At 44.1% G+C, this 14216-nt stretch overlaps 1 protein-coding gene across 2 annotated transcripts in view; it reads left to right on the top strand.

Annotated features, from left to right (window-relative positions):
* LRRC8A (leucine rich repeat containing 8 VRAC subunit A) overlaps positions 1-14216 on the top strand; it is a 20936-nt gene extending 6720 nt beyond the window's left edge. For both annotated transcript variants that reach the window (XM_053996014.1, XM_053996015.1), the window contains exons 3-4: positions 3971-6134; positions 8730-14216. In XM_053996014.1, the coding sequence (XP_053851989.1) occupies positions 3978-6134; positions 8730-9005 (2433 nt within the window). In that variant the 5' untranslated portion in view covers positions 3971-3977 and the 3' untranslated portion in view covers positions 9006-14216. The remainder of the gene's footprint in view (positions 1-3970; positions 6135-8729) is intronic.

Raw genomic sequence — 14216 nt, 5'->3', positions numbered from 1 at the left:
GGAAAAGCAGTCTCTGTGCCATAACTTCCCTTGGTTTCTCCTTCCCCTGTCCCCTCACTGGATTGGTATCCCTGGTGGCCACCTCCCTTTCCTTGGAGACCAAACCCCTCTGCCCAGCCCTTGGCTCCGCCCCCCACCCCTTCCCCTTCTTAAGCTGTCTCCTCCAGGCGGTCGGCCTCTCTTTTACCTCGCCGTGTTCCCTTCAGCTACGTGTGATATCCTCCGCTGGAATAAAACCCTGCAAAAAGAGCCTTTCTTGCCTCCATCGCTGAGCCAGCTGCAGTGAGTGTTGAGTGAGGGTCTGACTGCGTTGCCTAAAGGTTTTCTCAACTTGCTTTTCTACAGGAAAGGCTTGTGGAGGACAGATTATAGGCAGCAGCAAGCACTACTCCAACACCTGCATTTTTAAACTTCCTTTTCTGTAGCTGTTCCTGTCCATAAACTCAGTCACTCAATTCAGGTGTTCTGTGCTCAGCCCTTGGTGAGGCTGTGTGATAGAAGTGACTTGGCAAATAAAGCTTCTTCACAGTGGATATTTTGCTGCTGACATACCATCCTGGAGTCCAACTCTTAAAAAGAGCAGAAGCTTGAAATCTCCACTGTGCTGGTCCCAGGGATCTTGGTTTACTCTTGGTCACAAGGGAGGTAACTTTATTTCTGGCCAGCTCTCTTCATGCAAGGATTGCTCTCAGTCATAATAATACCCTCCATGTAAATCCCTCTGTTCTACTGCCCATGTTGGAAGAGTTGGTGTCTCAGCTACCTGTGTGTTTTCTTCCTATAGAGTGGTGGAAATCCCAGTCCGTGTGGGAAGAGTCCTTCTGTGCATGGGAGAATCAAGTGACAGAGATGAGCCCTGAGAATTTGACTTTTAGTCTGTTGTTGTCATCCACCCCAGCAGCAAAACTGCTCTAATCCAGCATGGAGAATGTTGTAACAAGAATCGTGTTCTAAAATCATTACAGGATGGAGTTCACAAAATAAAGATGACGTTTGATGACCAGATACATCTCCTGATGTAGAACAATCAGGAACTAGAACTGAATTGCATGCACAGGGAACCTGGTGAGGAGGGATGTGACTTTCCCCATCTACTTTTTCAAGCTTTTGCTGAGTACTTTTCCCTTGTATTGCAGATACTGGGAATAAGTGTAGATAAGATAACAAATTCCAGCTCCTGCAAAGGTGGCCCCTAGTTTGATTGTTCCTCTCTGGGACTTGGCTGGGGTCTCCACTGCTGCCAGAAGTGGGAATTTGCTGTCAATGTTCTTTTCTTCCCCTAGTGCCCCTGTCATTGTTCCTGGAAGGCAGGAGATTTCCTGCTCCACCCTGTTAATTGCTGACACTGAAGTGTAATAGGTTTCAGGGGATGCTCGTGATTTTTTTTAGCTGTCTTGTAAGTGCACAGTGTAAAGGGGGATTTCCTACCCCATGTAAATGGTAAGCAGAATTAGGGAGACAGCTGTGCTAATTTTTTTTCTTGTTTTCTTTCCTACATATCCTGAGCTACAAATCAAAGTGAGTAAAAGGTTCATTTCTTGTGAGAAAGAATTAAGCATTTTCTGGATTGAGCAAAATGAGTAAACCCAGCTCTACAACACATGTTTGCAAATGTCATGAGACCCCAGTTCCTGAAAAGAAATCATCCCAGTTTCATAATCCTGCTGTGGAGGGTCTGATATTTCCTACAAGTTTCTCTACCAAGAGGGATGAAGGAGGAAGCAGGAAGGATCTTTAAGGACAAGTGGTATCAAGGCAAGAGGAAAGAAACATATTTTTCCCTGTTGATATAGAGTAGAAGGAGTAGATTGTTTCATTAATAGCTGTTTAACTGCTGGATTCATTTCAGGTGTTCTGGTGTGTGGAGAGAGCTTCTGTACCCTGCTTTATCCTGCAATTATTATTTCTCTGTACTCACAGACAGCTTTTCCTAAATGTATCTCACACATGGGCTCTCCCTTCCTGAGGCAGATGTATTCAAGGAGGAAGCTGGAATGCTTTGCCTAGGGCTTGCAGCAAGGTAGTCACAGGGCTGGGAGGGAGGCTTTCAAGACGTGTCACTCTTCCCTGGCTGCTCAAGTGCTGTCCAGAAGAGGTTCAGCTTTGCCTGCTCCCTCCCCTGTGGATGCACAATTCTCCTGCCCTGTTTAGTGCAGTTCCTTCTGCAGAGGTGTGTCAGCCACTTCTCAGGGGCTCTGCAGTCCTAGAGGACATTTTTTTTTTTTTTTGTCTGACAGTGCTCTAGATGGCTGTTTTAATCCCTTGTTTGTGACTTTCCTGGTTGATCATTAATAGATTTGCTGTTTCTTGTTTTACTGAATTTGTAGAACAGGCAATACCACTCTTTCCTCTCAAAATTACCCACAAAAAGAAAGTGGCATTTCCCCAGTCTGGCTTTTGTGATGGACTAATGTAGTGTTGGACCTGGATGGGCAGAAGGAAAAACTTTACTTCAGAAATGGTTTTCATCTATCAATCTACTCCTGTAGTTGCTTGAAACCTTCCCAGGCAGCACTGAGCCAAAGCTGTCATTTGATCATTTATTGTTGTAAACAGCAAACCAAAGAATAGAGTTCTGTATTTAGTGTCTCTAGGCAATGAGGTGCTTTTTGACTTCATGTTAGGAATGGCTTTCTTTGCAGTTCAGTGGTGGAAGTTAATTTTAAATAACTTGAATTCTACCAAAGCAGGTGGTGTGAGCACCCCCCGCCCTTGTCACAGAAGGCTTTGTCCCAACCAGTGATATTGAGCTTTTGGCCCTCCAGGACTTGTTGGACTGTCTGTACAAATGAAATCTTATGGCTTGGGGTAGCATGCTTGAATTTTTGTTTTCTCCTTTATACTTGAATTGTATGAGTTTCAAAATGACTGAAAGATTAGTGCTTGTCTTACTCCTGAACTTTACTAGAAGGATGCTGTGGTATTACTGCTTTTTTGCCATCATTAGAATGAGTTACAGTGACTCCATGTTCTTCTGTGTTACCTGACAAATATGGGAATTTTGTGAGCTCCATTATCCATGGATCAGTCAGGCTTTGGGGCTGTCTATGGCTTGTTGAGGAGCATACTCAAAGTTTTATCTGCAAGTCTAAAGGACAGAATAAGCACTGCCATCAGGCCTGTGCTTCCCAGAACCTTTTGGTTTCCTTTGTGACATTTAAATCCCAGCTGAGATGAACTCTAGGTGGGAGTGGTTGGTCAGAGAAGCAAATTCTTCGAAGTATGTTTTCCCCTTTCTCTATTTCTGAAGTAAGTAAGGCAAAAACCCAGCTGCTACAGCATTTCAGTACTGAATTTATCAGAAGGCAAGTAGCTAATCTTTCCTTGGAGAATTAACACAAAGGAAGGAAGCCAAAATTAATTACTTGGAAAAAATAATGATATTGAGCAATGTTTTTTTCTCTTTTCCAGCTTGTTTTATGAATGTCATAATGAGTTGCATCAATGAAGTGGTTATAGGAAACATGACTGTTTTGTATGTAGATCTTTTTCCTTGTCCCTTCAATCTGAGAACCAGCCATATGCAGAATTTTATGTAGAAGCAGTAACAAACCAATGATAAATATGCTTTGAGTGTAGATTTTACACTTCTAACAGTGCTGGCAAATTCCTTCATCCCTGAAATTAAATCCCTAGACAAAACAGTAAATTTCCAAATACTGGTCTGGTCAAGGGAGTTAAGTCTGCCCTGCGAGCTTTCTTTGAGTGAGTCTTACCCCACAGACTGCTAACAGTAAGTACCATTTCTGAAGTTTTGAGACAATTTGTCTGTCAGGGAAGGCTGAACAAACTTCACCGCCTGGGCTGTAGCAAATGACTCACAGGCAGCCTCATTCATTTGTCTCACAGTTACTTGAAATTGCATCTCTGCTAATCCCGGTTTTGCTATGCCAGCACTTAACATGTGTTTTCTCATGCCCTCTTGAAGAGCAGAACAAAACCCTTAAAGCTATTTCTGGTTTGCTTCCAGGTGAATCATGATTCCAGTCACCGAGCTGCGCTACTTCGCTGATACTCAGCCAGCCTATCGCATCCTGAAGCCGTGGTGGGATGTCTTCACGGACTACATTTCCATAGTGATGCTGATGATCGCCGTGTTTGGAGGGACGCTCCAGGTCACCCAGGACAAAATGATTTGTTTGCCCTGTAAATGGGTTACCAAAGACTCTTGCAATGACTCCGTCAGGGGATGGACAGTGGCAGTCCCGGAGCGTACCTACTACAACACTAGTCTTGTTCCCTCTGCTGATTCGGGGCCTACAGGGATCCGATACGATCTGGACCGGCACCAGTACAACTATGTGGATGCGGTGTGTTACGAGAACCGTCTTCACTGGTTTGCCAAGTATTTTCCTTACCTAGTGCTGCTACATACCCTCATCTTTCTGGCTTGTAGCAACTTCTGGTTCAAGTTCCCAAGGACCAGCTCCAAGCTGGAGCATTTTGTGTCTATTTTGCTTAAGTGTTTTGACTCTCCATGGACAACGAGGGCATTGTCTGAGACGGTGGTGGAAGAGAGTGATACCAAACCAGCATTTGGAAAAATGAATGGCTCCATGGACAAGAAATCCTCCACGGTCAGTGAGGATGTGGAAGCCACTGTTCCCATGCTGCAGAGAACAAAGTCTCGAATTGAGCAAGGGATTGTGGACAGGTCTGAGACTGGTGTCTTGGACAAAAAGGAAGGTGAGCAAGCCAAAGCACTCTTTGAGAAAGTGAAAAAGTTCCGTACTCACGTGGAAGAGGGAGACATAGTTTATCGCCTGTACATGAGACAGACCATAATCAAAGTAATCAAGTTCATTCTGATAATTTGCTATACTGTGTACTATGTCAACAACATAACGTTTGACGTGGACTGTAAAGTGGACATTGAGAGCTTGACTGGCTACAGGATGTACCGCTGTGCTCATCCTTTGGCCACTCTCTTCAAAATCTTGGCTTCTTTCTACATCAGTCTGGTGATTTTCTATGGTTTGATCTGCATGTACACCCTGTGGTGGATGTTGAGGCGGTCACTCAAGAAATACTCCTTTGAGTCCATCCGGGAGGAGAGCAGTTACAGTGACATTCCTGATGTGAAAAATGACTTTGCTTTCATGCTCCATCTGATCGATCAGTATGACCCCCTCTACTCCAAGCGCTTTGCTGTCTTTCTGTCAGAGGTGAGTGAGAACAAATTGCGGCAGCTGAACCTCAACAATGAGTGGACTTTGGAGAAACTACGCCAGAGGATCACCAAAAACTCTCAGGATAAGCTGGAATTGCATCTTTTCATGTTGAGTGGCATTCCTGACACAGTGTTTGACCTCATTGAGTTGGAGGTCTTGAAGCTGGAGCTTATCCCTGATGTCACTATTCCCCCCAGCATTGCTCAGCTCACCAGCCTTAAAGAACTGTGGCTCTACCACACAGCTGCCAAAATTGAGGCCCCAGCCCTTGCCTTCTTGAGGGAGAATTTGAAATCTCTCCACATCAAGTTCACAGACATTAAGGAGATTCCTCTTTGGATTTATAGCCTGAAGACACTAGAGGAGCTTCACCTGACAGGGAATTTGAGCGCTGAAAACAACCGGTACATCGTGATAGATGGACTGAGGGAGCTGAAGAGGCTGAAGGTGTTGAGGATGAAGAGTAACCTCACCAAGCTGCCACAGGTGGTGACAGATGTTGGTGTGCATCTTCAGAAGCTTTCCATCAACAATGAGGGCACCAAGCTCATTGTCCTCAACAGCCTTAAGAAGATGGTCAACCTGACAGAGCTTGAGCTGATCCGGTGTGACTTGGAACGCATTCCTCACTCTATCTTTAGCCTCCACAATCTGCAGGAAATAGACCTGAAGGACAACAACCTAAAGACTATTGAGGAAATCATCAGCTTCCAGCACTTACATCGTCTCACTTGCCTTAAATTGTGGTACAACCACATTGCCTACATCCCCATGCAGATAGGCAACCTGACCAACTTAGAACGCCTTTACCTGAACCGTAACAAGATAGAAAAGATCCCTACCCAGCTCTTCTATTGCCGAAAACTTCGGTACTTGGATCTCAGCCACAACAACTTAACTTTCATACCACCAGACGTTGGACTTCTTCAAAACCTGCAGAATCTGGCTGTAACAGCCAACAGGGTAAGTGAGCAAAGAGCTGAGTTGCTGTGTGAGGAAATAGTGCTGGCACTTCTGTTATCTGTGTGATTAAACATGCTGCAATGGTCTGTGGATACAACTGGCACTGCTTTTGTATCTCTGAGGGGTTTATATAAGGCCAGACATTGCAGATAGCTCCAGGGCAAGCCTGTCTTCCAAGAGTCCCTGTCCTGTTGCATTTCCTCTCTTGACAGTGAGACTGCTTCCAAGTGCCAATTAGAGGCTGTTTAGAAACCCTGCAAGTCAGTTGTTTCTCTGCAGTTGGAAGCATGTAGTCTCTAGACTGGCACCAATTTTGGGCTTAAAAGGGAGATCTGAGAAACTGTAGTCTTAATCTAAAACGATGTGCTTAACCCTGTCTACTTCAGACACATACATACACTGTGGGAACAGCCATTTAGGGAATGCATGACTGGCTTACAGCTTTCCTTAGAATACTTTGCATTTGCAGGGAGTACTCCATAGTTTGTTCTTGTAAACATGTGCTTTTTGTTTCAGTCTAAGTGCAGGGCAGATAAGAGAGGATGACCAAGTGTGCTCTGCTGCCTGATTACCATGAGATGTTTCTTGGCTTGTGTTGGAGGGTGTTTATTTGCTTAAAGCAAACTATACCCATGTCTAGTTCTTTGTTTAAGACTAAGGAGACTTCATTTACCATATCTGACAAAGCTGAATCTTTCATTCATTCTGTCTGCAAATTCCTGGGAGATTTTTTTTTCCCTTTATTATCACCTAAAGTTGAAAGAGCATCTAACAAGTACAAATTGCAGACAGATAATTAGGTTCTTCTGGGACCAAGGAGAATTGTCCTGGAGCAGTGCTAGTTTTCACTGTCATACATCAAGGTCCTTCCTACTATTGGCAAGATCTGTTCTGGCTGAACACTGCCAGATTGCTTGTGAGAGACACACAACAGCTTGAATGTGGTTTGGCTTTTCACAGAAGTGCTCTCAAATCAAGTATTTAATTGCTAGTGTATTTCAGTATTAGACAGGGTTCCTAAAACTCTAGCCACATTTTGAGGTTAGTGTCTGAAAGCTTGTGCCTCTGCAGACAAGGGGCAGTCATTCAGCAATTCCAGCTGAACATCTGCTCACTGGGGTTTCCTGGCACTGGAGGGTTGTGCATCTGTTTGTGTGGGTGGCTGAAGCTCTGGTAGACTCTGTGGTATGTTACTGTTAGAACTCAGATAATTCTGCACCATTTGCCTTCTGGCAGCCTTCCTAGCACAGCTTCCCAAGGGTTAATCTGCAGTGTGTCCTCTGCAGTTTTGAGGTGGAGCATTTCTTGGATGAGTGGAGTTAAGAGGCAGCTCCATTTCCTGCAGCACACTGTGGCACCACCCATTTCTCTCTGGAGAAAAAACATGCAACAGGAAGGCTGGAGCAGCCTTTGCTCCAGTGTGTTCGGAAACAAACGGTGATGAGGACCCCATGGAGCAGCCAACCTGTACTAGATACCTGGGCAAACCAGAATTACTGACAGCCTGGTTACTCCCAGTAAATGGTGACAGCAAGAAACACAAGGACTGGTAGACTGGCACTTCCCAAGGCCAGGAATTATCTCAAATGTCCTTTCCTAGCTCAGCAGTCTTAGTAAATAGAGACCTCTGGAGTTGGCTGGCACTACTGTCCTGTTCTGGAGAGCGGGCTGTTTTAACACATTGCTTCCTTCCTAAACCAATACTTCTCCCTCAAATAACTCTTATTTTCGAGAGTCTGTGATCATATGTTGCTGTTTGCAAAACACTCCAGTACCAGTAACAATGACTGCATTGAGTTGTCTCTAATTGGTCTGGTTTCATCTTGGCTTTTCCTTCGATTCCTCCTCGTTCAGAATGGATTACAGGCTAATTTAGCCACAAATGATATAGTACATAATTTGAGTTTTAGAAGAGTTGTGTTTGCTTTTAAAGGCAAACAATAGCCTCCAAGCTGAGACTTTGTATTAAGGGGAGAATCCTGAGTTGCTCCATTTAGTTTCTAGCCTAGTGTTTGCTAAACCTTAGCCATAGAAAGAAATTCTTTGGGAAGACTGGACTATTACAAAGATTTGCTAAAAATAAGACTTACTAAATTAACGATTCATGGTTATTTGAAGATGGTGCTGGGAAAGCTAACAGCTGATGACTTTGCTGTTGTATTTTGGCACTGTAAAAAACCCCTGTGACTTGGAGCTTAGAAAGTCTTTGCAACATTTTGCAGCCCTACAAAAATGATGGAAGAAGATTCCCAGTTCTCAGGGCCAGGAGGTTGTACCTGTAGCTGATAGAGATGAAAGCATATGACCGTATAGGCTGTGAGCTGATTTCTGGTCCTCTAATCCTGGCCTTGGAGACAATATCTGCTTCACCCATCATCATTGGTGATCTCTTGTAACTACTGCAGTGTCTGAAAGAGGAATCCATGCAGTCATAGTGCTGGGAGCACCCAAAGCAGGAACTCGCTTAAGGGAGAAGTGGACAATTGAAAACAATGTCTCTGTAAACCTTGGAGCTTCGTGTTGGCTTGTTGGTCACCAACAAGGTAAAGGTGTGTCTGTTGGTGACTTTGCCTGTGATTGGTTTCTTTTTTTCAGATTGAGAGTCTCCCACCAGAGCTGTTCCAGTGCAGGAAGCTGAGAACCTTGAACCTGGGGAACAACGTGCTGCAGTCCCTGCCCTCCAGGGTGGGAGAGCTGACCAATCTGTCACAGATAGAGCTGCGAGGGAACCGCCTGGAGTGCTTGCCTGTGGAGCTGGGAGAGTGCCCGCTGCTGAAACGCAGTGGGCTCGTGGTGGAGGAGGACCTGTTCAACACCCTGCCCTTGGAAGTCAAAGAGCGCCTGTGGAGGGCAGACAAAGAGCAAGCTTGAACCCCCGAGAAAAGGGGAAAGCCTCTGATCAACTAGAAGGAAGCAAAAGGCCATTTCAGTCCCCTTTCACCCAGATGCTCCCCTTTCTCCACTCCAATCACTATCAAGCTGGCCAAGGAGTACTTGACAAACATGACTCTTGAGTCAGCTTCTTGCCTCAGATGCAGGATGGGGGAGGCTTGGGATCAGGATGTGGATCAAGACAGATTAATTGGCCTCTGAGCAGGGCCCAGGGGGAATTAGAGGTGTTGCTGTTCTTCTGGACAGGAATTGGGGTGAGGTGGATAGTGCTGGTGAGAAGAAATGACCTTTGAACAGAGGAGAAAATGAATGTAGGGATTGCTGCATTGCTCTTAATAGGGCTTATATGTGTCAGGGACCGAGGGAGTCCAGTGTCCTGCAAGCAAAGATCAAGAGACAAGGAAACCTCTTGAACCTCCATCTCTGGGACAGCTGGTACTGCTCTGTTTGGACTCTGATTCAGTCAGTGATCCCCCAGACTGGGATGGAATAGGACACAGACAGCTGATCTTATCTAGATGCTGGCATTAGGATTTGGGAGATAAACATCTCACAGCTGCTTGAAGGCAGAATTTTTTTTTTTTACTAATTTTCTTTCCCCTTTGCACACTCCCCACCTTCTCTGTCCCTCGAGAAGGAACTAAACCTTTAAGATTGCACTACTGTAACGGTTTCAAGTCACTTGTTCGGGTGAGTAGATCACAGCATCCTTCTCCAGCTGATGTTCTGGAGGCACTAACTGACACAGTTCCAGAGCTTTAGCCTGTTCTGAAATGGATGGTTATAGTGCAGGTGGGAGATCTGGATAAAAAGCAGTTGGATTGTCTAAGCTACTCTCTCAGAAGCATTGAGTTGCTTCTGGCTTTTCGTTCCAAATTACTTTTTATTTGCTGGTGTTTTGTTGCATATCAAGTAGAAATGTACAACTGGCCAGCGTGTCAGGGGCTCTCATGGGGCTGGAGAGGAAATTTGGGTTTCCTCTGCACCTCTTGTCCCCCATTCTGCCTTCCCCCAAAATTAAGTTGATAAATTAAGTTGTTCAGTGCTCTGCCAGCGTTTTTCATGGATGCAGTTTAGAGAGCTGCTTGATTGTTCTCTTCTGTTGTTCCCCTCACTTTAACAGCTGTCAGTTCCTGTTACATCTCTTGACCTAAATAAGCGGCTAATGCTGATTGAACCTGGTGCTGGAAAAGAAATCTTGTCCTCTTGTTTGTTTCTTCCCTTTTCATTTTCTGTGTTAAGGAGGAGAATGAGAATCCTCTGTGGACTGAGCTCTTCTGACTTCCTGAAACAGAGCAGCCTTTACTGAAACAAGTTTGACCTGTTTGGTGGTATTTGTCAAAAAACCCCTCAACCTTCTGGGCTGGCAGAGGTAGATAATGTGTAACAGTTACTGATCATCATGTCCTTAAGGTGGGGTGGTTAAGATGCCTCCAGGACACAAAGGTCGTCGTTTTTCCATCAGAAGGAAGAGGAGGAGCCTAGACCTAGAGGTCCTGGTTGTAACATTCTGCATCAGACCAGCAGGTCAGCTCCAAGGTGCAGTTCTGCAAGCTGGGGCATGAGAAGTTTGGAGGCCTCCCATGTGTACAAAGAGGGAAGCTACATCCAGCTGCAGAGTGATTCCTGACAATCTGCCAGCAAGTGCCCTGACTTATCACCTGGCTGGTGATCCCGTGGATGTTGGGGCAATAAGGCACAGTGTGGCTGTCTTCATCAGATGTAAGATATGAAATACATATATACTAAATATGCTGAAACCATGAACAATGTTAACTGGACTCTGGATTTATTGATGTTCAGATGCTTAAATAAAGCTACATTAAAATCAGGAGATCTGTTTATAAAACTGCTTTTAAGAAAAATGTAAATCTTGCTTCCCTTAGTCCATTCATTATGAAACCTCTAAACAGTCCAGGGGATAATATAATTAAATCTCCATCTGGGAGGCAAGGTACTGTAAAAGCTTTTCTGGCTTCTAATAGAGTTAGTGTCTTGAAATTGTGTTAGAGCTGGGGCCACAGCTGAAAGGATGGGGAAGGACTGATGCTGATTGGATTGTATTTGTATTTGCCTGAGCATTTTGGATCACAGAAAGGACAAATTGCTAGGTGAGCTTTGCTTCCTGAGTAAAGCAGGAATGGCTTCAGGCTTAGCTACAGAATTGCAGTTTTCCAGTCAGTTCCCTGTGGTGGATGTGAGGGCTGTTTGGGTGGTGAAGGAAACTTTTCCTTAGTCTGTGCTAAAAGATAGCACTGGAGAATAATAGCCATTGAATGGAGATGTGGACTCTGTCTGCTATTCAAGGCCACTGGGTGACTGTTTTATTACACGTGTATTTTAGACCAGGAAGGGCTGAAAGGGCAAAGCACCCCCTGGGAGTTTCACCTGGCTCACAAGAGCAGTGAGATTTCTCCAGGATGTCTAGATTGGAGATGAGTGCTTTGGTTCTTAATTCCAGGTGTGGTCTTAGTTATACAGCCTAAACTTTGCACAGCTAGGTTAGAGTTTCTATAAGCAGCTCCCAAAAGTATGCTGCAGTGCTTCTAGAAGCTTGCAAGCCTCCTGAACAACTCTATCCCAGCAGGCTGGGTGAACAACAGGCTGTTCTACCAGAACAGGGGAGGGACTGCCTCCAACTCCTGACCGAGTCACAGTGCTGTCCTCCAGCTGCTTCCTGAGTAGAGACTGCCCTGGGCCTGAGGTGTGCAAAGCAATTGTAAGACAGGCTGGTAATTGATCATGCATGAAACTGCCAGCTTTGTGCTGCTTTTGCAATAGTTCAAGCTTAACTCTTTTGGTTATGGCTGCTGGGGCTCCCTGGGTGGCAGAATGGGGATGAGCAGTCCGATAACATTTTGTACTGGAAACAGGTGGCACAAATACATTGTCACTCTGAAAGACAGTAATATGCATTATTTACTTCTGATGTGTGCTGCTTGGTCTCCCTTTTGATTCCAGCGTATCAGTCTTGTATGACGAGGTGGAAAAAGCTTTAAAACTTCCAAAGACAGGATCTAGACCATAAGTCCTGATCATGTTCATCACTGAGGACTGCTGCAAAACTCAACCCACAGCAGAGCGAGTCACTTCCCAGACTTTTCTGGATTGCTCATTCTGTGAGGGATGTCCTTCCATCCTCACTTGCAAGTATTCAGTCCATGAATATTCTGTATTTTTCTTCAAGTTTCCATCAGACTGAAGCTTAGGGGGTTTATTTCTGACACAGGTCGGTGCATTTGCAAAAAGCATTCCGTTTAAGCAGTCACTGCCCTGGTCAGTGTCTTGTTCTCCTGACAAGCTTTTCAAAACAGTAGCAAACGAGATTATTTATTAGCTGCTAAACCATACAGCAACTTGAATTCAACCCACCTGTTTCCTTAATAGCACTTCTGAGCTGAACAAGTTCTTGGGGATCACAAGCATGCTCATCCCATGTTAGGATTGAAGGTTAGTGACATACACTTTACCTTTCCTGCTAAATACCCCAAAAAGTGATAAGTTGCAATTAATTATTTTGAACCAGCTGAAAGGCAAGGAATACCAAACCTATTAAATGTGTAAAATTGTGCTGAACTCTGACACTATGCACTGGAATGTTAGCTGAAGTTGTTCTGTGTTTCAGATTACTTTCTGATTTTATTATTTGATTCCCAATTAATTTAGCAGCTGGAAGTATTTTACTCTGTCAGTCTGAGTGGTTAAATAGCTGTTACCGGTCTCTTTCATGATGTGCTGGTCTTTTATATTAATTGTCACTTATTTTTAATAGCCTACCTCATTTTTTATTTTTTCTTATTACCATTTATACACTCCATTTAGCTCACTCAATTTTAATTAAAGTTCTGGGTGTTCATTACTGTAAATAGTATTAAGTGGCTTTCTGTTGCTGAACCACATGAAGTCCTCTTTTTCTTTTTTTTTCCTCTTTAACAGTTGATTCTAGGAATTTCGAGAACAATAACACATCCTTTACAGAGGATGAGTTGTCTGGAAAAAAGCTTCAAATTTTATTGATTCCTAGGCTGTGACATTGTTTCCTTTTCTTACCTCTTTTCCTGCTTTAAAATGGAACCCACATGGTTTGAGTTCCTTGGATTTTTAAACTTTTTTTAGTCCTCCTTTGGGGAGGAGTAATTTTTTTCCCCTCATCAATAGCTGTGCCTTCTCTATAGATCTGTTAATGTAACATCTCCCCAGAGGCACTTGCTCCCTGGAGTGTATTTGTAGCAGTGCCTGCCTGAAGCCAACTCATTGCTTGGATTCTTTTTCTTTCAACCATGGAGAGATTGCCTAACTTCTGGGGTGATTTCTCACTGCCAGACAACACTGTCATACTGTAAGCAGAGTCACCTGCTCTGAAGGTCACCTAAGGTAAGGCTGTGGGGATGCTGACTAGTAAAATGATTGCTTAAACTTCCATTTTAAAGTTGGTTTTTTTTCCATTTTAACCCTACTGTTTTTTTCCATTTTAACCCTTACTGTTTCCCTACTGGCCACAGTGGATAATGTACTTTTCCCAAGGATGTGCCAAAAGTGAATGAGTTTTCTATCCCACCTCATTCTAACAGTGTACAAAGCACAACTAGAATGGGGCAGGATTATTAAAATTTGATTCAGACCCTTCTCCCTCCAGCTGTGGCAATGGGTTAATATTAAACTGCTTTGGGAGTATGAAATCCTCCAGAAATCTCATATCCAAAATCCAGTTTCAAAAGTAGCAGCACTTGAATTGCTGGACCCCAATGGCAAAGGTTAACTTCGTGTGAGTTCACACAAAGACTTAATTTAGGATTCCTGGAGTTTTCCATCCCTTCCTCCATTTCCTTTAAAGGAATTTTATTTGACAATGGAAGAGTTTTTCTGGAGGAGGCTTAATGAGAAGGGGGCTACTGAGCCTGAGTCATCTTTACAGCTGACAAATGTGTCCATTTCAATAAGTCACTACTCATGGCTTAAACATGGTTCACTCCCATTGTGTAAATGCACAAGCAGAGCTGTGGTTTGGCATCTGGGACCTGCAACTTGGTGTAACATTTCAGAATCATGACATTCACTTTGTACGTGGGATTGTTTGGGCAGCTGAGCAACAGCACCTTCCCCGTGAGCACTGAAGGCTGTTCTTGTTTGCTCTGAAAGACTTGTACAACTGGACACTTCACCAGAATAAAAGTTTTAATTTGCATTTTC

Source organism: Vidua macroura, chromosome 21 (genome assembly GCF_024509145.1).
Source record: "Vidua macroura isolate BioBank_ID:100142 chromosome 21, ASM2450914v1, whole genome shotgun sequence".
Classification (NCBI taxonomy): Eukaryota; Metazoa; Chordata; class Aves; order Passeriformes; family Viduidae; genus Vidua; species Vidua macroura.
The sequence above is the reverse complement of the archived record's forward strand: the minus strand, read 5'-3'. Positions and strand labels throughout refer to the sequence as shown.